The following is a 26,118-nucleotide window of genomic DNA, read 5'->3' as shown; positions in this document are numbered from 1 at the left end:
GACCCTGTAACTCAAGAAGCAGGTTATTTTCAAATGTGCTTTGTGACTCCAAATCCTTTTTCTGGAGGCCTAGAAGAAACTATAGCCAACGGATGGAATGCTTGGATTCTCAGTGATAGGACTACAAGAAATACCCAAGAAGCCAAGTTGGCACAAGGCACATGGAGCCGTGTGGCAGTTCCTATCAAAGTGAGTCTGGTGCAGATCACCTGTCTGTATATTGCAACCTCTGGCAACTCTAGGAGATTCTGCTCCCCTATTCTCTCTGCTCCAGCTAAACATTCTCACAATATAGTCAAGGGCAAGGCCACCCTGCTCCTTCTTAAGTTTGTTGCACATGGCAACCATCAGCTTGAGGGGCTGAGGTGTGCATGTGCTGGATGTCCTTTTAGTGAAATTAGTTACCTTTTCCATAGCACAAACTCTGCTTTGAGATGGGAAATGAAGGAATTGAATGGGGAATCTATGGGATCTCACTGAGACGTTGGATGTTCAGGTTTGAGGTCAGAAGGAAGATATATTTTGACTGCTGCCAGCGTGTCAAGAAGTATGCTAGATGCAGGGACAGGTAACAAGATAATACCAGGCGCATGCTTCTTAGAGTTCTCCATCTGCTGGCTAGTGAGGGTGGGGGTGGGGCTGTAAGAAACACAGAAACAAAATTGTAACCAGAAAGCATGCTTTACATGGGGTGTCTACACAGTGCATCAGGGACAGAGAAGAGAGCTTATAGAACTTGGCGTGGCTGAATAGGAGATTAGGAAGTGTCTTAAAGAAGGAAAGTGATATTTGAACTGAGTTTTGAAACCCTCAAATAATGTAATGGGAGATGCTCATCAGAGACAGAGGAAAAATGTGAAAAGGTTTGAAAAATCAAAGTAGGTATTTAGGGAACTATGCGGCTTGAGAGGTGGTGTGTGTGTGTGTGTGTGCATGTGTGTGTGCGTGCGTCTATGCGTGCTCACACACATGCATATGTGCAGTGAGATAAAACAAAGCTATATCCATGGCAAACTGAAGAGATTGGGTAATGGCAGAACCTGAGTCAGTAAAGAAGATTGGGGCCAGGTTGTGCAGGGATCTTTTTCCTCTAGGAAGTATAGAGCTAAAAAGTCTTTTGCCACAGGGAAGTGTCAAAAACAGCCAGAAGATTCCACCCTTAGGGAATCCTGGAGGTATGATCCTTAGGGGATCACAAGAAGGCTTGTACTTCTTTACCCCTAATGGGACAATTCTAAAGGCATAAAAGGCCAGTTACCCATGATTGTCCATCCAAAAAGTGCCCAGAGCTATCCCAGGAAACTGCAGCCCCACTGCCCACCCCCATCTCAGTCCTAGCCCTGCCAGGCAGAGCACTGGGTAACAGCTAGTACGGGACACCTGTGCCCATGGTCTGGCCCCAGCATCACTTCTTTGGATTCTCATCTCCTTCTGCACACTTTGAACTACATCTGCTTCCCATTGGAGCCTATCACTCCCTGGGAACCTTAAATAATCTTGTTTGGCTTTGAGTTTGGTAGAACAGGGTATTCAGAACAATTCACTATAGTGGTTGGGCCAGCAAGAGACATGTCTAGCCAGGCTGGAAGACCCACTCCTATGACTATCTGGAATTGACTGGCCAGTGAGCTTTGTCTTCCTCCAGACTGGAACCCGGTGAAATATGACAAGAATGGCCTTCGGTCTCAGCAGGAAGGGAGGGGAGTCAGCTCTTTCCTACTCCTCTGTTCCTTCTGGGCAAACTTCTCAGCTTATTGGTATCTGTGCTTAGTTGCTCAAGACTTTCACCAGTCCCTAACTCACTGGACATACCTCTCCTTCTACTTATGTACCTCTGGCTTCTAGGAGTCCTTTCCAGATGGACCTGTCATAGGCCCCCAATATTCAACATGACCCCAAACTGCACTCATTTTCTCTCACCTCACTGCAAACCTGATGATCTTCAAATATATAATGTCACACCTAGGGTCCTCATACTATTGAATTACCACTGTAGCAGGCTATCCAGTCAGTCAGGCACAAGCAGGCAGGGCCATGGTTCTGATGCATGCCTGCAGACATCATTCCTAGGCATGCTTCTTCTGAAGATTGTCTTCATCAGCACATTCAGAATAAACACTGAGCTTTCCATCAAAGCACGTCAAGTGTTGTTTGATCAGGTTGATGCCAATCTTCTCAGTTTCATCTCTTGCCGCTCCCCTTCCATCTCCACGTACAAACATATCTTTTAAACCAGTCACACTAATCATTTTATTCCAAGCTCTAACTCTACCACAGGGCTTTTGCACAAATTCATTCTACCTGAAAACTCTTGTACATCCTTCAAGAATCATCTCAATTATCATCTCTTGGTAGACATTTCCCACCAATGCTGCCCCCTTAGATTATCTTCTGCAGAGCTCCACAAAGACACATGCCTCTGTATTAAAATGCTTACTGCTCATATTTCCCACTGAACTGTGAGCAGATTGCCAACAGAGTGGGTCCTTTTCTCTGTATCTTTAGAGCGTCGTAAAGTACACGACACATAGTAGATGCTTAATATATGTTTGTTACACAGATGAATCATATGTTCCATGTTCCTGGTTTTTCCTGAACCTGCTACATATACATTTATATGTCCTGGTCACTTGCCCTCAGAAACATGTTAGATGACCAGAAACTCATCCCATAAACCAATTTGAGCTGAAACACAAAGTGGTGATGATGAGTCAGTATTATTTCTGTCCCTCTCAACATTTATATTTTCAACACAACTATCTTCTCGACCCTTGCAAGCATGGGGAGAACAGAAACATTATGCTATCCTCTATTTAAGAGTGGATAGGTTAATCAGAGAAGTTAAAACCTGCTGTTATCTGATCTTTAAATGCAGTGACTTTGCTATTTCCCTTAAACCTCTTATATACGTTTCAGACATCTGAGTGTCATAACACTAAGAATGGCCATGTAGTTTCTGAACTGTAGCAAGAAAATTTGGAAGGGAGTTGGAAAAAGAAAGGATCATCAATAATAGTAATAAATAACAATAATATCAGCTTCTCAAACCATAGCACACCTGCCTTTCTACTATGTCTCCGGGATAAGTTATGGCAAAGTTTTACTGTATGGCTTTCTGCTGGTCTAGAGGATTGTTGTGAGTTTTTTTCTGAAGTTATTGTCTCCAAAATCTCTTGGTGGTGATTGATAAATCAAAAAAAGTATTTGGCAATATTTGATCTCCAGGATGCATTATTCCCTTCTCCCTATGCCCAAATAGACTACATTTTCCAATCTCTCTTGTAGCTACCTATGTCCATAAGACAACTTGTTAGATAGTGAGATTAAGGAGAAGTGTAATGTATAACTTTTTAAAATATAGAGAATGTGTTCTTTTTCTCTCCTTCTTATTGCTGACTGGGATGTAGATGCAAAGGCTGATGCTTCAGCAACTATCTTAGACTAAGAATAGAAGCAACATGCAGCACAGCTAGAAGACCATGGAAGCTGGGTGCCAGACACCATGTATTGATGATACCAGCTCTGGCCTGCCTGTATCTGGAATCCACATAAAAGATAAACAGAATTCCATTTTATAAAGGTAATGCAATTTTGTATTCTCCATCTCTCATAGCCAAACCTAATCTTAACTAAATATATATGGCATCTGGACCAACATAAATTTGACCTACCATATTTTCTCCATCTTATCTCTCATTTAGTATCTGAATTCCACACCCCTTTTCATCCTTTCTGCATAGGTCCTGTACACTTAGAGATCATCTAAATCTCTAAGCTATTTGCTTCTGCATGATGAAGGGCCTTGCTCCATTTCACTGATTTTATGATATTCCAATCTCCTACACTCTGCACCTATGAAACCTCCTTCCCAGATTCCCTCCAGGAGGAGGGAGTACTTTCCAACCATGTGACTTCAGGTAATGTCTTCTGTAACTGTGAGAATGCTTATACAGAATGATTTACTTGCGTTCTGGAGGAAAATAAGCCAACGTTACTGAGTGTCTACCATGTGCCAATCTGTATACTTGTATATACTATCTCATTTCAACTTCATGATAACTTTATAATATAGATAAAGTCCATCTTCATTGTATGCATAAGAAAACCGAGGTTTGGGGAAAATTAATTAGTTGCTTTAGTTCTCATAACAACTGACTGCCAGATCCAGGATATGAGCCACATCTGTCTGAGTCTAAAATGAATGATTTTTCCACTATGACTTGCTACCTTCCAGCATTATGGTTAGTGGCCTGAATTCATAGGATTTTAAAGTTTGTGAAGACCAATGGCCACGTCTTATTCAGTATTGTGCCTTTTCCCTTAGAATCTAGGACAGCTCCTGGATTATACTGGACCTGTAAAATATATACTGCTAAAACAGACCAAGCATAATGCTCATTAATTATTAGTTGAACAGCCTTTCATGTCCAATAATTCAGCAACTAAAGACCCTGCTAGGACCCTCAGAAGTCTCAGTGGGACTCATGATTTGTGATGAGGAGCTCAGATACTATAGTAGGAAGACAACAATAGGAGACAACACTCATATACATATATAGAACAACTTAGACAACCATATAGAAATTTGGCTGGGAAGCCAAAAAGAAGCCCAACTCCTACTTTCAGTCTGCTCCAGTTTCTAGCATAGGAATGGAGAAGAGCTCAAAATAGTGTTGAGAGGATCCATGGTAATCCTGAGAGTAGCCCATCCTAGCATAATGCAGCTTGCATCGGCTCCCAAAGGCCACCTAAATATGTATGTAAAAGGTATAATTATAACATAGCCAGTTTCTATGCCTAGTGAAACTAGAACAAAATCTGGAATTAGGTCGCTGAGCTCACATGGGCTGGCTCTTTGCACCAACGCTGTACATGTCTGATGGTGAAGAGGCAGCATAGTAGCTAGTCCAATGGTGAGAGACATGGAACTCGCTGTAAACCTCACGACTAAGGGGTGGTTTTTCTTCCCTGGCCTGGCCCCTCTTCTTCTTCCCCTCCCTCGTCCTTGTTGAAAGCACACTCCTGGATCTGCCGGTCCAGCTCAGAGAAGCTCCCTTCTGGGTCTGAGCTGCTGTCTGTAATGTAATCAATCTCCTCCATGCAGGGGGGCTCATCATCCAGCTCTGAGGTCACACTGCTGCTGCTGCTGCATCTGCTGTGGGTTCCCACAAAAATAGAAAAAGAGAGGAAGGAGAGGAAGGGAGGGAAGGAAAAAGGGATGAAAAAATACAGAAGGGGAGGGAAACAGAGAGAGGGAGGTGGGGGAAAAGGAGAAGGAAATAAAAAGAGAAGTTACCCAAAGGAAAGAGCATTTATAATCAATGAGAAAGGGGGAAGAAAAGTTATCTTCCCTGAGTCTGCATCTCAACAGCCCCTGCTCCTTTAAATGTGTCCCATACACAGTCCTTGGGTCCTCAATCATTATTTTGAGATGTCGGAGGGAAATCACATAAAATCTTCGAGATTCCCTTTTCCTTTGCCAGAAGAGTTTGCATTTCTAATTCCAATCAGATTTCCAGGCAGCCCGGGTGGCTCAGCTGTATAGCGCCGCCTTCAGCCCAGAGCATGATCCTGGAGACCCAGGATAGAGTCCCACATCAGTCTCCCTGAATGGAGCCTGCTTCTTTTCTGCCTGTGTCTCTCCTCTCTCTCTCTGTGTGTGTCTCTCATGAATAAATAAATAAAATCTTTAAAAAAAAAAGAAGAAGATTTCCAATCAGAAGAGGTGGACAACTTCATGTATTTAAGATCTTCAGAATCTTTTTGGCTCAAAGTGAAATTCTCAGAGAAGGTGTCACTGAGTATCAGAGACAGAGACACTGTCCAGAGAAGGGTGGAACTGGAATTCGGGTAGCTAAGACCAAAAGCCCTAGTCTGTCCCACTGTAACTCATAGCACTGTGAGTCATTGCATAGCTCTCATTCATTATGATGAGTAGTTTATTAGAATTAGACAAGTAATCTAGGTTGAAATTAATAAAGGAGAGAGAAAGTGGGAAAACAGCATTCTTTTTCTACTGTTTGTGCTTCCCATCATTTTCTTTTTCTCCCTTTTATGTTAGTTTATTTACAAATGGAAGATCAGCAGGGGTAGACCAGCAAGAGGTAGAAGGGAGCAGTAGGAATGGACAACACACTTTGGCCACATATTGAGAGCTGGGGATATTTCTTCCCAAGGAACCTCATATCTATCTCATTTGCATAAGGTACCTTCTTTCCTGAAGACTTTCTAATCACTCCCTACTTAGGACTTAACCAATTAGGATTAACAGCGTGCTGGGTTTCTACTCTGTGATTTATAGAAGGCAAGCACTTCATAAATCAGGCAGAGCTGTTCATCCACCTGCCTCGCCATAAACAATGAAAATGGGTAATCAGCGGCATGGTTACATGTTAGCTCCGGAAATGAATCAGAGTCCAGTTCTGTAATTGTCTACTGACTGATGGGAACAGCTTCCATGCTCTCCAGGCCCTCGGTACCCTAAACTGAAGGTCTGGTGGGACATTGCCTGAATGAAGAGGAAGGGGAAGAAATACAAATCTTATTTACACAGTACCACAGCATTAATTTGTTATCATATTTTACAAGCTGAATTGTGGGTGATAAAGCAGTTGAGTAAAGGAAGGTAAGAACTGCCTAACTGTAACATGAGCTCAAGTCAGCAATAACTGATTGCCTGTGACTCAGCCATCACCATACTAGGGACCGAGATGACATTCTGTGCAATGTCAAGAGCCTGAGCTTAAATCCTGGCTCTGAGACCTTGGAAAACCCCTCAGCCTCCTAGAATGGCAATAATGATACCTCAAGAGCTATTGTGCATACTAAATGAGAAAGTACACAGATGCTATCTAGCAGAGTGCTTTGCAAAGTAAAGGCAATCAATAAATTTTAATTCCACTGTTGTACTGTAGATATGAAAGAAGAGGGTGAAACATGGTGTTGAAGGAGAGCAGGCATTGAGCTTTGTTGCTTCACACCTGGGTTATAACTATAGCAAAACCATTCAAATTGGCACTGCTAATAACTTCTCTAAAGCATCATTCTTATTATGCCACTTCCAGATTTAGGAAATTGCAATGACTCTTCCTTGCTTATTAATGCAATGTGGGTATTGAGAGATGGAATGCTCCCTAGGGGGTCCAGTTGGCAGGAGTCCAAGAGTGAACAACAAGGTCCATCTTCCCCTAATGAGCGCCTGTCTTTCCTCCACTGCAGAGTCTGCTCTAATCACTCAGGGACCTGAATCTTTCCCACCACAATCAAATCATCAGGCTGTTCTGGCTGTGATCATCCAAACATATCAGACTACATGTTTTTCCAAATCTTTATTCAAGTAACCGATTTCCCATATCTGAAATGATTTTCCAATCCCTCAGCATTCAACCAGATAAGATATATCATTTTTAAAAGCTCATCTTAATTTCCACCAAATGACTCTTTTGAAAGCTCCATCTCTTTGAAACTTTCTTCCTTTAAATGTTAATCTTCACATATTCACTTAGTTTGTTCTGTTCCTTCTTAAAGTTTACAATTCTATTGTGAATAAGGCCCAAGCCTCTGCCTAATTGTATATTATTCTATAGAAAGTCTAGAATGTGCTAAGAATATAGTAGATGTACAATAAAATGTTGCCAAATTGAACATATAACAAGAATGTATGTAGAAAAATACATACATATCATTTTGGACCATCTTTAGTGAAATTACTTTTTCTTGATTTCTTTTTCAAAGGTTTTATATGTGAATTAAGCCAAAATTATCACATTAGTGCATTTTATTGATTTTAACAAATATAGTTTCTTTTGTCACTGATATATATATAATATAAAATAAATATATTTTTATAGTATACAAGGTATAATAAAGTATTAAATTATATATTATATTACATTTATTTATTTATATAGAGATGTGTATATATGTAAATTTATATTTATATTTAATTCATACATGTAAATATATATTTACATTTATATTTAATGTATCTGTGAAAATGCCAAAAAAGTGTGATTATGTCTCTTACTTATTTTTCCAAATAAAGTAAAAGTATTCTAATAACTTAGAAAATCAAATTACATATTGAGGGATTTCCACTTCTGTATAGACAGAGAAGCATTTATATTTTTTCTTCATAAATTATACTGGATATTTTATATAAAATAAAACATAAGAAGACTGAAATGTGGATGACATATGGAGGAAAGGAAGCAGACAAGATATGGTTTTGGGACTAAAGGACAACATGGTGGTAAGCTCCCTGACATTTCTCTTTGCTTCTTATATCCCAGACTTGAAGCTAGACAAGCTGACAACCTGGAAATGCTAACAGGTGTGGACAAAAACAGCCCAGCAAGAGCTAGTTCTCTCTAGCCAAATGATAAAGAAAAGGCAGCCTAGCAAGAAAGAAGAGTTTAAACTACATTAGCTCTACTCCAGCCAAAAACCACAGATAAACCAGTGGTCCCAACCCTACCCCACCATGAGAAGCAGAGAACCTAGACTTCTACTCTCACTAGACTGTAAAAGGTGCCCACAAGCCCTTTCTTTCCCCCAGGAATAAGGTATTAGAGAAAGTTGAATAGAAAATTGTAACTTTTATTCCTAGTGTACAAAAGTGAGGTCCCTTACCCCTCAATACCACTGGAGGTCATGGGGGAGCCTGAACTTCCATCTGCAACTGTTGGTAACAAGACTGACCCTTACCAATGCCAATGGAGAGTAGCAGCAAGGCCCTCCTGTCCCTTCAACCCAGAGAAAGTCTGGTGAAAGTCTGGGAGGGGTGGTTACTGAAACACTCCCCACTGCCCAGCAGTAACAAAGAACCCTTATACCCAGGGTGTCAATGTCTTTAAACAGAGAACCTAGACTTTCACCTCTACCTGCCCATAATAAGGTTCCTTCTTCTCCTGTCTGAGTGGTGTCAGAAGAGACAAGTTCAAATTAGGCTTAAATTAGACCTTAGTCTCATAGAATAATACCCCAAATATCCAGATTTCAGTATAAAATAATTCACCACACCAACAATCAGGACTATCAATAGATACAAATACCAACATGACAGAGAAGTTAGAATTATCTAACGAGAATTTTAAAGCAGACATGCAAGTGTTCTATTGAAAATTACAAACACACGTGAAAAAAAATAGAATGGCTCAGTAAAGAAATAGAAAAATCTCAGCAAAGGAAATATATATATTATATATTATATTATTTATATATATGGGGTATATATCATTTATATATATATTTATATATATATGGAGTATAATGAAAAACCAAATGAAATTTTACAAGTGAGAAGTATACAATAACAGAAATGTAAAATGTGGCAAAGAAATGTAAGACATAAAGAGAATCAGATGGAAAGTTGAAAAGTGAGTAATAAAAATAAATGAATAAACCAAAAATTCAGCAGATGGGCTCAGCAACATAATGGAAGAGACAGAGAAAAGATTCAGTGGGTTTGATAATAAAACAATTTCACTCAACAGAGTGAAAATAAACTAAACCAATGAGCAGGACATCAAGACCCTGTGGCAATATAACAAAAGATCTAACATTCATTTCATCAGTCTCAAAAGACGAAAATCTGAAAAAGTATTCAAAGTCATGGTTGAAAACTTCTTAAACTTAGCAAAAGACATAAACGTACAAGTACAAGAAGCTGAGAAAAACCCAAACAGATAAACCCAAAGAAACCCACACCAAGACAGGTTGCTGCCAACCTTCTGAAAACCAATGACACATTAAATCTTGAAAGCAGTGAGAGAGAAACTTTAGGAGAATGACACTATAGGGAAAATATAATTTGAATGATAGCAGTATTCCCCTTAGAAATGGTAGAGGCTAGGAGAAAACGGTACACTCTTTCTTCATGATTGAAAGACAATAACTATCAGGCTAGAATTCAGAAATCAAAAAATAAACATCCTCCATAATGAAGGGAAAATTAAAGGCATTCTTATAGGAACTAAGGTTTTGAGAATTTATTGCCAAATTTGAGAATTTGTCCCACTCTGTAAGAATAGCTAAAGGGAATACTCTAAACAGAAATAAAATAATAACAGAAGAAATTTTGGAACATAAGGAAGAAAGAAAGAACAACAAAAGAGTAAAAATATGGGTAAATAAAATAGATTTTCCCTTTCCTCTTGAATTATTACAATTATGTTTGATAGTTGAAGCCAACATTATAAAGTCACATGACATGGTTCTCCTTGTATTATGTAAATATTTAAGATAATTATATGATAAATGGAAAGCAAAGGAAGATACAGGCACTCAAGTTTTCTATAGTTTGCTTGAATTGGTAAAAATGTGACACCAGTTGATTGCAATAAGTTATATGTATATAATGCAATATCTACAGAACTAAAAATATTATAGAGATATACTCAAGATCCTATAGATAAATCAAAATGGAATTCTAGAAAATATCCACTTACAGAAAACAGAAGAAAGAAAACAGATAAAAAAGAGAAAGAACAAATGGAAAAACGATAAATGGAAGGCTTAGCTCTAATGTACCAATAACATTAAATGTAAATTCTCTAAATACACCAATTAAGAGATTCTCAGAGTGGATTAAAAAGCATGATCAAACTGTATGCTGTCTATAACTCACTGAAAATAAAATAGGTAGATGAAAGTGAAAGGATGGAAAAGATATTCCATGCAAACACTGATTTAAAAAAAAAAGGGAAGAATGGCTATGTTAATATTAGTTAATGTAGCTATCAGAGTAAAGGAAATAACCAGAGACACAGAGATGTATGATGATAAAAATGTCCATACATCAAGAAGTCATAGCACTCTTGCATGTATATGCACCAAACAGAACTGCATAAATATGTAAAGCAAACCATGAAAGATCTGAAAGGAGAATTAAACAAATCTATAACTATAGCTCAAGAATTCAACATTCCTTTCTGAATAGTTGATTAAACAACTAGACAGAAAATCAGCAACACTATCAACCACAAGATATAATTGACATTAATAAAATACTTCAGCCCTAAACAACAGAATACATATTCTTTTCTGATGCACTTGGAATATATACCAAAAGAGACCATATCCTCAGCCATACATAAAGCTCCATAAATTGAAAAGGGGAAAAATTGTACAGAGTGTATTCTCTGACCACAGTGGAATCAAGCTAGAAATCAAAGACGGAAATACAAAAGAAAAGTTCCTAAGCAGTTGGAAAGTCAGCAACTACACTTCTAAATAATTCAGGAGGTCAAATAGGATATTTCAAGGTAAAGAAAAAAAGACATCGAATTGAACAAAAATGCAAATATAACCTATCAAAATCTGTGGGGCATAGATAGAGCCAAGGTGAGACGGAAATTGATAACAGTAAATGCTTATCTTAGAAAAGTCTAAAATCAAAAATCTAAGCTGTTACCTTAAGAAGTAGAAACATAAAACCAAAAATAAACTCAAAAGCAAGTAGAAAAAAAGGAAGGAAATAATAAAGAAACAGAAACCAATGTAACTGAAACAGAAGAACAATAGAGAAAAATCAATGAAAAAAAAAGAGCTATTTGAAAAAAAAATCTATAAAATTGATTGGCCTCTAACAAGCCTAACAAAGAAAAAAGAAGGAAGGCATTAAATACCACATCAGTACTGAAACAAGACTATCACTACAGACTCTGCAGGCATTGAAATGATCAGGGGATACTACAAAAAACTCTACACACATAAAATTGACAACTTAGATAGTATGGACCAATTCCTTAAAAAAGTAAAAACTACAACAATTCACTTAATATGAAACAGATCATTTGAATAGTTCTATAACTATTAAGAAATTTGAATTTATAATTTAAACTCTTGAAGAAGAAATCTCTAGGGCCATTCACTGGAGAATTCTACAACATGATTAAAAAAAGAATTAACACCAGTTCTACACAATCTTTTCTAGAAAATGAAAGGAGAGAGAATACTTCCTATTCATTTCATGAGTCAAGTATTACCTTGAGACTATAACTAGACAAAGACAGTAAGAAGAAGGAAAGAAAACTACAGACCAATATCCCCCATGAATATAAATCCTTAATAAACTATTAACAAATTGAGTTCAGCATTACAAAAAAAAAAAAAAAAGAATTCTACACCCTGACCAAATGGAGTTAATTCCAGGGATTTAAGACTGGCTCAATATTAAAAAACAATTAATAGAAGCCATATACTAACAGGCTAATGAAGAAAAATCACATGATCATATAAATTTATGCAGAAAATGCACTTGATCAAATTCAACACCCATTAAAAAGAAAAATTCTCAGAAAAGATAATCATAAAGGAAAGACTTCCTGGCCTTGATAAAAAATGTGTATGAAAACCTACAGCTAATAGTGTACTTAATGGTGAAAGACTGAATGCTTTTCCCTGTGATCAGGAACAAGTCAATGATTTCTACTGTCATCATTGCCATTCAACACAGTAGTAGAAGCTGTAGCCAGCAGAGTAAGGCAGGGAATGAATATAAAAGCATATATATGGGAAAATATATGAGAAAGCAAGAAATGAAACCATCTCTATTTTGGGAATATACAAAAACAAAAACCAAATAAACAAAAAATAACCCCTAGAACTATAAGTGAGGTCAATGAAGTCATAGGTAGCAAGATCAACATATAAGTCAATTATACCTCAGTTAGTAAAAATGAACATATTAAAATCACTAAACTTTTATAACCACTAAATAATAATGAAACACCTACATGTTGACAGAACAAACCATATACCAGACTCGTATACTAAGAAATGTAAAAAACTAATGACAGAAATCCAAGATTTCAATAAATGGAAAACCATACAGGGGTTAGAAGATTCAACATTGTAAAGATGGTGATTTTCCCCAAATTGGTAGACAAATTTAACATGATTCTTATCAAAACTCCAAAAATACTCTTGTTGATCTCAGTAAGGTTATGCTAAAATTCATGCGGAAAGGCTAAGGAACTAGAAATAGCTAAAACAATTTTGAAAACAAAAATAAGGTAGGAGGGAGGAATCACTCCACTCAATTTCAAGACATATTCTATAGCTACAGTTATCAAGACTGTATGGTTCTGGCAGAGTGATAGACACGTATCAACAAAATAGGACAGAGAGCCTAGATATCTATCCACATAGGTAAGACCAAAGTACAAAACCAACTCAACCACTAGGGAAGTTTTTGATTTTGTATTTTATAAAATATCAAGAGATTTTGCAAAAGAAAGACATTAGCAAACATACAAGACCTCAAGAAATAGAAAGCTAATTGTTTTCCTTAGAAAGGTACAGGCTGAGGCTAAGGGAAGATTTTATGCGAGAAAATCTAAGCAACTCAAAGATGGAACAGAATAAAGATCTCAGAAATGGGAAAGCCATGGTCAGAAAACTGTAGATATATGTTAAATATGTAAGGCTAATCTGGAATTGATGTTTATAAAATAGAATATAAATGTTATAAATCTTGCCAATGTAAAAACAATGTTATAACTAATACAAATAATGTATGAGTCCAAAGGAAATGCAAATTAGAAACTTTGTTCATTTACAGTATGAGTCAATAGATAATACAATCAGTTCAAAAATAAAAACAGGAAATAGAGGCTTAAATTTAGGAAAGGAATGTTAACAATGTAATAATTAGAAACTTTATTGCAGAAATGGGAAACAACAGATGATACAGATGATTTGGAACCCCAAAATTGTACTGTGAGTATAAACAGTGTGATTCTAGTTGGTGAAATCCTAAGACCCTAATCAGAAATAAGCATAAAACTACCACGTAGGTATTCTTTCAAAACCCAGGGTCTATGGAATTCCCATGGAGGAGGTGAAGGATACATCCTGCTGAAGGTGTACCCACAAAAACAAATTATGGATCATATGAGAAAATAATTCACCAAGAACAAAACAGCAGCAAAAACCGACATCCCACAACCTGAAATAATATGACAGTTTGGAAGAGACAATAGAATAAGGATGTTTAAAATGATTAGGGGATTAGAATACATTCCAGAAACATAATGAAAGAATAAGACCTTTTTGAAGAAAAAAATAGGTGAATTCAGAAGCTGAACAGATTATCTCTAAAAGAAAAAAAAGAAAAGTGCAATCATCAGCTCAGTGGAGTGGTTCAACAGCACAAAAGACACAGTTAAACAGAGAATTCATAGATAAGAAAGTAGATGTATATAGGGGATTTTTAGGTTAAGTTGATAAGGGGCAATCTTCAAAAAGATAATGGGGGGGTTGGTAGTTCTCAAATTGAAGAAATACTCTGCAATGCAGGAAAATCTAGGCAACAAAGAAAGTCCATAATTATACACACCAGATCAGCATCAATTAAAAAAAGGGCCATTCAGGGGCACCTGGGTGACTCAGTCAGTTAAATGTCTGCCTTTGGCTCAAGTTATGATCCCAGGGATTTAGGATCCTGCCCCACATCAGGTTCCCTGCTCAGCGGAGAGTCTGCTTCTCCTTCTCCCTCTGCTGCTCCCCCTGCTTGTGTATGTTCTCTCTCTCTGTCAAATAATTAAATTTTTAAAAAATCTTTTATAAAAAAGGGCCAATCAGAGAAATCAGGAAGGAAAAAGCAGATTACCCTTAAGTGAATGACACTTAGAACAACATATTTCCCATTAAAACACACACATACACAAAACAAATAAATAGGGGGAACTAGGTAAAGGGAACTCCCTGTGATATCCTGGCAACTTTCCTATAAACCTAAAAATAAAAAAAAAATAAAAATTAAAAAAAAAACTTTCTATAAATCTAAACTTAAAATATAAAAAAACCCAAACTAAAAAAAAAAAACCCTAAAAACCTAAGAAAAGGATTTTAAAAGGTTTAAAAACTAATAGAAATGTTACACCTAGCCAAAAAACAAAACAGTGAGTTAACGCCTTGAAAATGCCAAGAGAAAACAAGCCCCAAGCTGCAATTCCATACTAAAACAAACAAATATGACTTTATTTTTCGTGAACAAGGATAAAATAAATAAATTTTCCCACACATGGACCATCCCTGAAAGAACCGCTAATGTGTGTACTTCTACAAGAAGGAAATTGAACTCATAAGGAAGAAATAAGATCTCAAGGTCTCAAGAAATAATTTTGTAGAAAAAAATTGCTAAACATGGGATAATATGAGAAATATCCTTCTACAGTCTGACTGTAGTTGCACTTGGACAGTAAGAATAGAGTGAGTTAAAATAATCAATGACCAAGAGAATATGGGCAGACCTGATGTTTGCCACTGCCCAGCCTGGCCTTGGAGTGAGCAAACTTCCATGGGTTCCATGGTTTCTAATATTATATTATATACATATAATATATGCACATGCCATAAAATTATTGTTTTAGTGAGAAAAAAATGATGCTAAAATGTTTTTAATACAAAAGATAAGAGAAAGGCTGGGGAGAAGAAGGGAGAAAATGTAAAAAAAAAAAGACAACAGGAAAGAAAGAGAAAAATAAAGAGGGAAAGAAGGGAGGGAGCAAAGGTAGGGGGGTGGAGAAAGGATAGAAATGGGATGGATAGAGAAGATAAACTGCTGGTGGCAGGTGTCCCTGGCAAGGGGTCAGTCAGGATCGCTATATATATCCTGCCACCACTCAGTCCATTATCTCATTTCCTTTGAACAGAATTGCTCACATTGAGTCAAATGCAGTAAAATTGTCCTTGACATCTCTGCCCATCTACCCCAACTCAAAGGCAAAGTTTGCATCCCACCTCCTCTTTGAAATCTTGAGCAAGAACAGTGGCCTCTCTCCTTTCTTTCACTTGCTCAAGCATGTAGCAGGACTCGTCTCTCTGACATGTGTTACTATCTAATATCACTGTCAGTGTTAATAAGTGATTCCACGTCTGTTGACCCTTGGCTAGTTGCCAGACTACTAGTTGCATTGTCCTCATCTCCAAGGCAATGAGGAAAACCTCATCAGTGCCAGACTGGCCCCATCTCCCTAGCTGTTTGTTGTTCCAGGCAATTTCCCACCCTCACAAACAGCCTCACCCCAATGTTAGCCCAATACAGTAAATAAAGCTCTGCTGTCCAAGGAGAACCTGCTAAGGGCAACCAACGTTCTACGTGGCAGAGAGCAGGCTTGAGTTTCTCAAGTGAAGCTGGACCTGCTCTCTCTGCAGCTTACAGATTCAGCTATTTAGTTCCTTCTCTCTCTTATTTTCTACAACTGATGAATTCAATAAGAAGGACCCATCATATACAACTTACATTAAATATAAATGAAAGGAACTAAATTTATGCAGAAATCAAACTGTTTCCAGTGGTAGGGTGCTCCTCAATATCCAGATGCGGGAAGTGTATGGCGAAAACACCTGAAAAGTGATTTTACTTCTTCCTTTTCACCTGGATGCTTTGATAGCTTAGAGACACATTCAAAAGTCGCTTTGGGTGGTGTTGGAGAATCCCGTGGTACAGGAGGAAAAATACAAACCAGAAACAAAACCCAAACTTGGAGTCATTCAAGTGATTGAAGGTTTGAATCTTGGTTCCAAATACCCAGTGAGAAACTGGAAATTTACTTTCTCTGAGCTTCACTGTCTTCATCTATAAAATGGGCATCCCACTAGCTTTCTTCTTGAAATGATATAAGGGGAAGCAAATTTCATAGCACAAAACCTCTACTGAATTTTTATTCCTCTTCCTTCTCCATAGTGTTTGCAGATAAAGCATGAAAATATTTTTTTATACTGGCAAGTTCATCATCTTCATCCTCGCATATAAACCCAATAAATGCAGCTGGCAAACAGTTTCTAAGCAAAGCTATTAAGAGTCTCTATCCCTCACAATTCTTCCAAGCCAGCCCAGTACAGCAATTTGCAAATTTATGATGTGATAGATAGAATTTCTTTGTTTTGATTTTGCATTTGCATATTTATTGAGATATGACAATCTTAATTAGTTCTGCCTTTTTTGTTTTGTTTGTTTTCTTGGTTGGGAAAAGACAGCTTTCTATAGTGCAAAATAATTCTGCATGCTAACAGGGTGAACCAAATCCAGCCTGTGGCATTCCTTGATGTTGATGCTGTTTAAAATGCAGCTTTGTGGAGTCTCTTTTCACTTGTTTTCTCTTTAAATGCTGAGGTAATGCTAAAGACTTGGGTGAATGCCAGACCTCAAGAGGCAGCCACCTACTGAGCAGCAAGAGAACACTTTTAAAATTCCAGACACTTGTACTTACCCTACATGTTCTCCCCAGACTATCACCCATCTCCCTCCTGAAAAAGCTGAGCCCACCAAATGCCTCTTCGAAATGCATCTGCTGCACTTTGGCTTTTGGAGAGGAGAAAATGCAACCAAATTCCCGGGGTGGATGTGTCCCAGGGGAGTATTTGGACATGCTGTTCACACCGTACTTTTCATACTGGACCCTCTATTTACTTTCTGCAGGAGCAGAGCTGTGTGAATTCTGTGCCCTATCTGAGAGGCAGCAGCAGCCCAATAGATAACACATAAACATGTAAAGATACTGATCATGCCCACTATGAATATCTCACCATCCATCATCACCCAGAACAATTAGCGGGATTCCCTAGAGTTTCCCATTTGCCAAGTTCTTCACACCATCACAAAGTCTGTCACTGATTCAACACTTTTACGAAGAAGGATATAATTTATTATTTTCCTGGGAAGGGGCAGTTGATTTTGCTTATGAAAATAACCCCAGTAATGGAGAATTTCCTGTATACAGAGAAAAGCACCAGACACCTTTGGTAAAGGGGAAAAAATAGCACTGCTAATCACCTAGTGTATGCCAAATGATTTGCATTTACTTCATTTCATTTAAAATGCAAACAAATATACACATCTATGGGGTGATATTTATGATTTTATAGTTGGGAAAAGAGAGATCTTGGGTATTTAGAAAATGTTCTTAATATCTTAAAGCTACACATGGCATATAAGATGTATAATTAGATAAGAGCAAGGGTTTCTGTGTCCCTCAATTCAATCAACAAATATTGATGTATAAAATCTACTTGGCTTGAGGAAGAAATGGGAAGAGACATTAATTCAGCCAAAATCAAAGTTATGGGCTCTATCAAGTGGTCTAGATGTCTAGAAAAAGTCCAATGCCATTCTCATCAAAAATTCATAGCAATAAGTGTCCTACTTCTTTTTAAAAAATATTAATTTATTTGAGAAAGAAAGAGCATGAACCAGGGGAGAGGCAGAGAGAGGGAGAGAGAGAATCACAAGTATATTCCATGCTGAGTGCGGAGCCCAATCCAGGTCCTGATCTCATGACCCCGAGATCATGACCTAAGCTGAAATCAAGAGTCAGACATTCAACGGACTAAACAATCCAAGCACCCCTAAATCTCCTGCTTCTTAATGAACAAGTGAGTCCGTGCAGGTGATGTGGTCCAAATTTATCACAAAAATAGGAATACAGAATAAAAAAAGGATGAAAGTGCATTAGTGAGAAAAGAATGAAAACAAAAGCAGGGACAGAAATACACACACACACACAGAAAGGGGGGGAGGGAAATGAAGATGGTGTGTGTGAGGTGTTTAGGAAACCAGTTTGTCAGCAAGAGCTTTCTCTCCCTAAGTTTTCATAACTTCTGTGATAAATGAGTTGACCTAAGTGGCTTGGAAAAACAAAACAAAAGCAAAAACATATGTAAGGTGCTGGCTCACCATGGAGAATAATCAAGAGCTGAAAAATCTGTATGACAGAAGATTTTTGAGGGCTCCACTGAGGTTTCAGATATGAACTTTAAATTATTCATCTAGAATAGTTGATGAAGTACCACTGAGCCAAATCATATTTTACTCAGTCTTCCGCTTTAGAAATTCACCTGGTAGACAGAGTTGGTGTCTGGGGTGTGTGGTTGGCCACACTCTGTCACTAAAGGACTTAGAGAAATTAACTAACCCATATAGGTGGGGCACTTGGTTGAGCATCTGCCTTTGGCTCAGGTGGTGATCCTGGGTCCTGGGATCGAGTCCCACATCCGGCTCCCCACAGGAAGCCTGTTTCTCCCTCTGCCTGTATCTCTGCCTCTCTCTTTGTGTCTCTCATGAATGAATAAATAAGAAATCTTTTATAAAACCTAACCCATATAGCTATCCAATTCAGGAGCATGATGAGCCGATGCCAATTGACTAGAGGTATCATGAGCAAGTCAGTTTGTCACTTTAGAAATGAATGATGATGGTATTGCTCAGGCTCTATTGTCACACTGTTTAAAAGATACTCACTCTCATATCTGCTTTGCACCAGCTCTTACCGTGTTTTCTCATGGAACAGCTCCAAATACATCCTATTGAATATTTGTGGGTAACTGCTAAAGAGCTACAACATACTGGGGCAAGCTGAAATATTTTGCCATTTGCTACATTCCCTTGAGCAGTGGAATGCATGGTATGATGTAAGTTTCAATGATTCAAAACAAAACAAAACAAAACAAAACCCAAAAAACCACTCTACAGTGGTACCAAACAATCAAACTGTAGTGGTGTCTCATTCACTTACACTGTAACACTGTAACAGTCATCATTTCAAAATCTTGCAAAAGATCACTTTTTCATTGTCTGGAAGAAAGAATATCTGAGAGAAGTACACATTTGCTGAAATCAATTAGATTTCAGTGTAACTTTGGGTTGGTCCCAACTTTCTCTGCTAAGATGTATCACCATCCCAATATTATATTAGAAGGACTTTCCTTTTCTTACATGCTTCAAAACCACAAAGAAATAAACCTGGTTATCAGACATAAAAAGAAACAACATTTCAAGGATGAATTATGTGATGGAAAAGGTCTGGGGTGATTTCTCAGCAAAAACAAAACAAATTAAGAAATTTAAAAATGCGGATATAGGTTTTGATCCTTTGAAAAGTTAAAAGGTAATCTGGGCATTTATGTTTGACTCACAATTTTACAGGCGTATTTCCTTAAGTACCTCTCTGCACTTATTTGCTATAGAACTCTTAATGTTATACATGTTTATATATTGTTGGTCTCACAGTGGGAACCCACACCATCTATTGCTCTTAGCCAATGAAAACTGCATGCCATTCTGCCCTTCCCTTATTCCAGAAAGTGCTCATTTTTAAACTCCTCCACATTTTTCTCTTTCTGACATGATTTTATGTTCTGGTGAACAGTTTTGACTCATAATGGCTCACAAAAGACATGCAAATAATAGTGCTGGTGGTACAGACAGTGAATACTAGTTTTAAAGCAGTTTGAGGCCATGAGCACATTTAAGGAAATTAAGGGTAAGGAAACAGATGACAAAGTCCAAGACCAATTGATGTCTCCATGGAGGTCACCGAGGAAATCCCATTTTTGCTGAGGTTTAGAATCACTCCACTTTCTTCTGTCCCCAGAAAGTTCCGTTTTGTATTTGGATCCTCTTTGGTTACCATCTTCTCTCCTCAGATTGTTGACGCCTACAAGCCCAGATATAATTCTGGCTGAGGTCACTTCTGATACAATCAGACACATGCATGTGGCTAGTAAGCATGGGTGGTAATGAGAATGACCGTCTGATAAAATCGGAGGTGACAAAATGGGCCACAGTCCATGTTGCTCCTTTCCCCCGCTGGTCCCAGGAATAAAGTTATGGACTCCTTGAGCTTAAAGATAAAGAACCAGCTTTCCAAAACCTTGAGATTTTCACAAGGATGCACCCTCTCTTTTTCCCATCCTTGGCATGTACCAGTGGCAGGAGGGGTGAGAGACGGTATCCTTAAATTCCTTTTCTTTGTTTCATTTCCACTCCATTCTTCACCAGAGGGTATAGAATAAATGGATGGGAAATTAACAGCTTACTGGGGTTTCTCCACAGCATTGTGAATCTATGCTTCTGTGCCCAGATCCCTTTAGCCGGGGTTGGGGGGACATGTTTTTTTTTCCTGTTCGTTTTATATATATATATATATATATATATATATATATATATATATATTCCCCCAATCATAGTAACTTAACGGGAGATTTGTAGAAGTCCTTTCGTATTATAAAGAGCTTCATAAACCCCACAGTATCTTGTGAGATACCTGACTCCAAATGGTGTCATCTGTAACAGGAAGAATCTGTTGTGGGTGCTGGAAAAATTTCAGGGAATTAGAAGGAAAGGAAACAGCAGTTCTGAAGCACAATGTCAGAAACTCTTCTCCGAAGGGACTGTATTATAGGACTTGTATAGCTTTGATTTAGGTGGTATTCCTGTTTCTACAAACATCGCCTCCTCTCTCAACTCAGAATGCATGTACCTATTAGAAACTGGGAGCCTCATATGAGAACACAGCGGGACACAGCTTGAGGCAGAGACTTAAGCAATTCTGGAGAAATGAGTCTTAGCTGAACAAAAAGCACTGGCGAGTGTGCAGTTGGAGCTCACAGGTGGCTTTAAGTGGTTAGGTAGGCTAGTAGTAAAGAAGGTGTTTCAATGATATTACAGTATATAAGTGTAGCAGACTCATATGTTGTATACCTTAAATTTACATGGTGTTATACTTCAAATATATTTCAGTTAAATAACCTGAGATTTATGGTTCAAATGATGGAAACGTTTTAAAGTAAGAACCTAAAAAAAAAATAAATAAATAAAGTGAGAACCTAGATAGATAGATATAATGATACAGATAGACATATAGACATATGTATCTTTCCATATATGTATCCTATTATTTCTGTTTTAGGAAATTACTTTTATGAAGCAGTCTTTATAGAAACAGTATGTTGTTTTTTTACTTATATCAATATCTTAAACACATACTGTAAGCAATGACCTTTCACAATGGGTACTTTGTGAGCTCTCAGAAAACCTTGGCTGCTTTCTCCACCCCTTAAGTTAATAGAGTTTGGGTTTATATCAATACTTGTATTATAGAGACTTGATATTACATACTTGGGGGAAAAGGAGCTCCTGCAATATGATCTCTGCTTATTTCTTTATCCCGCTTTTCAAACTATATTCTCCTATATAATGCCTCCATTAAAGTTGGTCTCTTGTCTCTCCACAAATCCGTGTGAGGCTTTGCTTTTTCTCTGACTTGGCTCACGTGGACTCTACCTGCAATGCTCTCCTTCTCACCACTGATAATGGAAACCCTCATCTGTCTGAAGATCAACCCTAAATGTTATTTACTCGATAGAGAGTCCATGATTATACACTCTAGAAATAATTACTCATTTGTCTTATTCACTGTACTTTCCCCTTAGAGGTAAAAGATGTGTTTCAGATTAATGTGTAGTTTTGTAGTTCTTACTCCTTGCTTTATATACAGAAAATGCTCAAAACAAATACCAATTAAAGAATGGCAGAAAAAATTCCCTTCCCTAACACAAGAAAAATGCACTCTACCTCCAGATTAGGAATAGTCCTATGCCTCTTGTGATTTCCACTGGCCTGCCACAAATATTGAAGCAGGGAAGTGTTTAAGAGAATTCATACTTTAAATTTTGAAATTGCAGAAGTGACAGTGCTAGAATGGGCCACTTCTTCACAAGATCATTTGCTAAAATTCAACTTAATTGATGTTTTTACATGAGATACCAGTTTGCTTGCCATAGGCAAATATTTGTGTTTTCTGCCCTAGGAATATAAGAACTGGAATCGTGTTTACCGTTAAAATGAAAAAAGAAGACATGGCTAGAAGTTCAAAATTTGCTGGATGGGGTGGAAGGTGGAGAGTCTACATGGGAAAACAGAATCGGCACTGCTATTTAAAGACTCTATTTTGTTATCTTGGGAGCTGTCTCCCAAATTCTATGTTTCTATCAGGCTCTCAGGTTTCAGATAAAAGGATTTTGTGTTGCTATTGTTACAGCCTAAAAGAATTCTTTACACAGGCCTTTTTGTTGTAAGAACACAATCAAATCTCCCTGCCTTCTGAAACACCCAGGGATTCCAAGGAGTTTACAGAGCAATGAATTCTGATCTCCGTTGTAGGGGAAAAAAAACAGAGCTATTGGTTTCTGAACACAGAACCATATATGCTATCACCTACCATCAAGTCTGGGGTGAAAAACACCAGTTTGTGGATGTCTGATTCTGCGTTGGTTAAAAGTAGTACATTTGCAGTTATCTGTAGGTTATCATTTTGACCACACATATGTTTCCTGAAAATGAAGTTACGTGATGATCAAGTGGAGTGATCATGGGTGCCAGTGCCATAAGCATCAGTGGGAGGAATTACAGGATAAGTGGAACAAATATGAAGCAGATAAGTTATCAGATATTATATGATATTGGTTATTTATCTTCTATTTTCTTGATGGCAAAAAGGATTGCCACTCTGTACATCAAATAAATTTTAAAACACATATATTGTTTACAATAGACTCCCATGTTGTACAAGCAGACTGCTAAGAAATCAAGGATTTTCACAAGATGTGTGAGAGAAAGCTGTTAGTGCCTTCAGAAGGAGGTTGCCCTAACCCTAACAAGTCAATTTTAATTTATGCCACATGCAATTCTAAGGGAATTCAATAGGGTATCAACGGATAGAATCAATCTTACCCTAAACATGACTGTTGACCTTCAAGAAAGCATTTTGATTTGAGCAGTTAACTAGGCACAGCTTGAATTGGGTTAATGAAAAAGAGTTGTAATGTTAAGTGACAAATACGGCCTATTTTGGAATCTCAAATCATTAGCTGAATAGAAGACAGCCTCTATGATCATAACCATGACGGGCCGTAGGACATGTCCTGTCAGAAGCAAGCCAAGAAAAAGGTTGTCACAAGAAGTCACAAAATAAAATCGCTGTAGGAAGGGCTATGATAGTTTTAAATATCATAATAAAATATATTATAGGATTTTTTCAAAATAAAATGTAATTTGATGTATACCATATATCATAGAAATTTGGCCTAAGTAAGGCAGGAGTAAATAAATAGCATTTAACAAAGCCATGATACTGTGGTAACAGAACTGTAACAAAAGACAGATTATATAGATGTAAAGTTATTTTGCACGTTACCTATAAACTATGTTTTTTATTATTATACCTTTTGTTCAAAAGCCTCTTTTTTTTAAAGATTTTTTTATTAATTTCTCATGAGAGACACACAGAGAGAGAGGCAGAGACATAGGCAGAGGGAGAAGCAGGCTCCCCATGGGGAGCCTGATGCAGAACTCGATCCCAGGACCCGAGGATCACAACCTGAGCCAAAAGCAGATGCTCAACCACTGAGCCACCCAGGCATCCCAAAAGCCTCTAATGTAAGTAAAAATAGCACTGTTACATAGATTTTTATCGTCATTTGGTAGCATTATCAGGTAGTATTTTCACTTTCTAATTACTGATTAACATAGCAATAATGATAAGAAACACAGTAAAACACATCTACTGTACTTGAAAGCTAGATATCTAGTATCTTAGAGTTACTAATTTAATCCATTCATTCCTGCAATAAACATTTATTGATTGTCTAGAGATTTTTTTTTATTCATGTATGTATTCATTAATTTAGAAAATAAAAGGTGGAGGAGGAACAACCTTTAATCCACTTCCCACATACTGGGTGCTATTATTTGGGAAGTGCATACGGAAGACCCCCGGAGTGGAGTTTGGCTTGACGGGGTCAGATGTACAGAGGTCCACTACACTGTTATGCATAGAATGTTCTAGTAGAGAAGAAAGCAATGCACCCTGGGAGCTCAGGGTGTGGAAGAAGTAAATCTATCAGAGAGAGGCATGATGGCTTTCTCTTGGGGTAGAACATGTGAGTTCCATCCAGGTGAAGGGATGATAGGACTCCCCAGGGTGAAGAGTAACACATATAAAGGCCCAGTGTCATGACGCATAAACCCTTTGGGGTGTTGGAAACAAAACTGAGGGAATAGGGCAGAAGCTAAGGGGCTGGTTAGCCAAGGAAAAGAAGTCAGACTTCATTTTATAGGTCATCTTATTTTGTGTTTATAAAGAAAATGCTGGAGTACACTCTTTATCCCATTAGCATTAGGCATAATTATTTAAATATAACTTGTTAGAGATTAGCTGTTTAATTTTAAAAACATAATTAATTGGAGCAATGTATTAAATAATAATATTTGACATCATTAATGAGGGTATAATTATATGTGCTATTTAAAAACTTAGTGTAATACCAATATTTTCTCACAAAATGAAGCAAGAATTATTAACTACAAAGCAACTTAGCACCTTGACTAGATTCATTTTGGAATTCACATCCCTGGCAATAATCGCTCAAATTTAGAAAATCTACCTAAATTTTCTCCACATTAAGTCATATGAGAATAAGAAAAATGTAGTAACATTTTCATAAGGAATAGGTTAAGTTTTTTTTTTTTTTTTAAGAGGGGGTAAGACCTTATTAAATACATGAGAATTTATAGAACGGTCTCCCCTTCCTCTCAGACTTAGGTGGACTTAGAGAAACTGCCCCCTGGAGTTTTGCCATGTAGCTATAGAAGTATCACAAGGGACCAAGAGAAGTCTGATCCTAATAGACTTGACCCTGCATTGATCCAGAAGAGCAAGAGCAGCCCAACTTCGTAGAGGATTCAGTAGGTTGCTGTTCATCATATTTAACACTTTATATACACTATTCATTTAATTTTCAGAAAAGCTCAATGAGTTAAGTGCTATTTATATGCCTAATTCTTATATAAGAAAAATGAAGCTCAAACAGGCTAGGGGACTTGCCAAAGGTCATTCAGCTAATAATTAGGAGCATCAAGACTGGCATGGAGGTTGTGACAATTCCATAGTGAGAGAAATCACGTACTGACGTCAGAAAGGGTACAGTTTAATTGATAACATAGGGAGGCATTAAATGTAAGCATTGACATGTTTTATTATTTGCTTTGAACACTGCATTTCTGTTAGCCCTGCTGTTATTCTCTGTTCTCTGTTATCCAGTAAATAGCATCTATGGGAAATAAGGTTCTGAAATACCACTCTGGAATATGCAGTTCTGATAAAGTGATCAAGAAACAGAGTCTCCTCTGTTTTAGCAATGTCTCCTCAAAAAAATATAAGATGTTGTCATCGGATGCCACCACAGACTTGCAAGCAACATGGTGGTATCTAGGTGAGCTGTAAAAAAATGGCATTTTCTTGAGATCAAGAGAGATCCAAACACTAGCGATAT

At 37.5% G+C, this 26,118-nt stretch overlaps 1 protein-coding gene across 2 annotated transcripts in view; it reads right to left on the bottom strand.

The window, feature by feature from the left end:
- Positions 1 to 4,753: 4,753 nt before the first annotated feature.
- The window catches only part of AGBL1 (AGBL carboxypeptidase 1), a 555,889-nt gene continuing 534,524 nt past the window's right edge, over positions 4,754 to 26,118 (bottom strand). For both annotated transcript variants that reach the window (XM_077871456.1, XM_077871417.1), the window contains exon 18: positions 4,754 to 5,155. In XM_077871456.1, the coding sequence (XP_077727582.1) occupies positions 4,948 to 5,155 (208 nt within the window). In that variant the 3' untranslated portion in view covers positions 4,754 to 4,947. The remainder of the gene's footprint in view (positions 5,156 to 26,118) is intronic.

The sequence above is a fragment of the Canis aureus genome, chromosome 2 (genome assembly GCF_053574225.1).
Source record: "Canis aureus isolate CA01 chromosome 2, VMU_Caureus_v.1.0, whole genome shotgun sequence".
In the NCBI taxonomy this organism is placed as follows: domain Eukaryota; kingdom Metazoa; phylum Chordata; class Mammalia; order Carnivora; family Canidae; genus Canis; species Canis aureus.
This window is presented reverse-complemented; position numbering and strand designations above follow the sequence as displayed.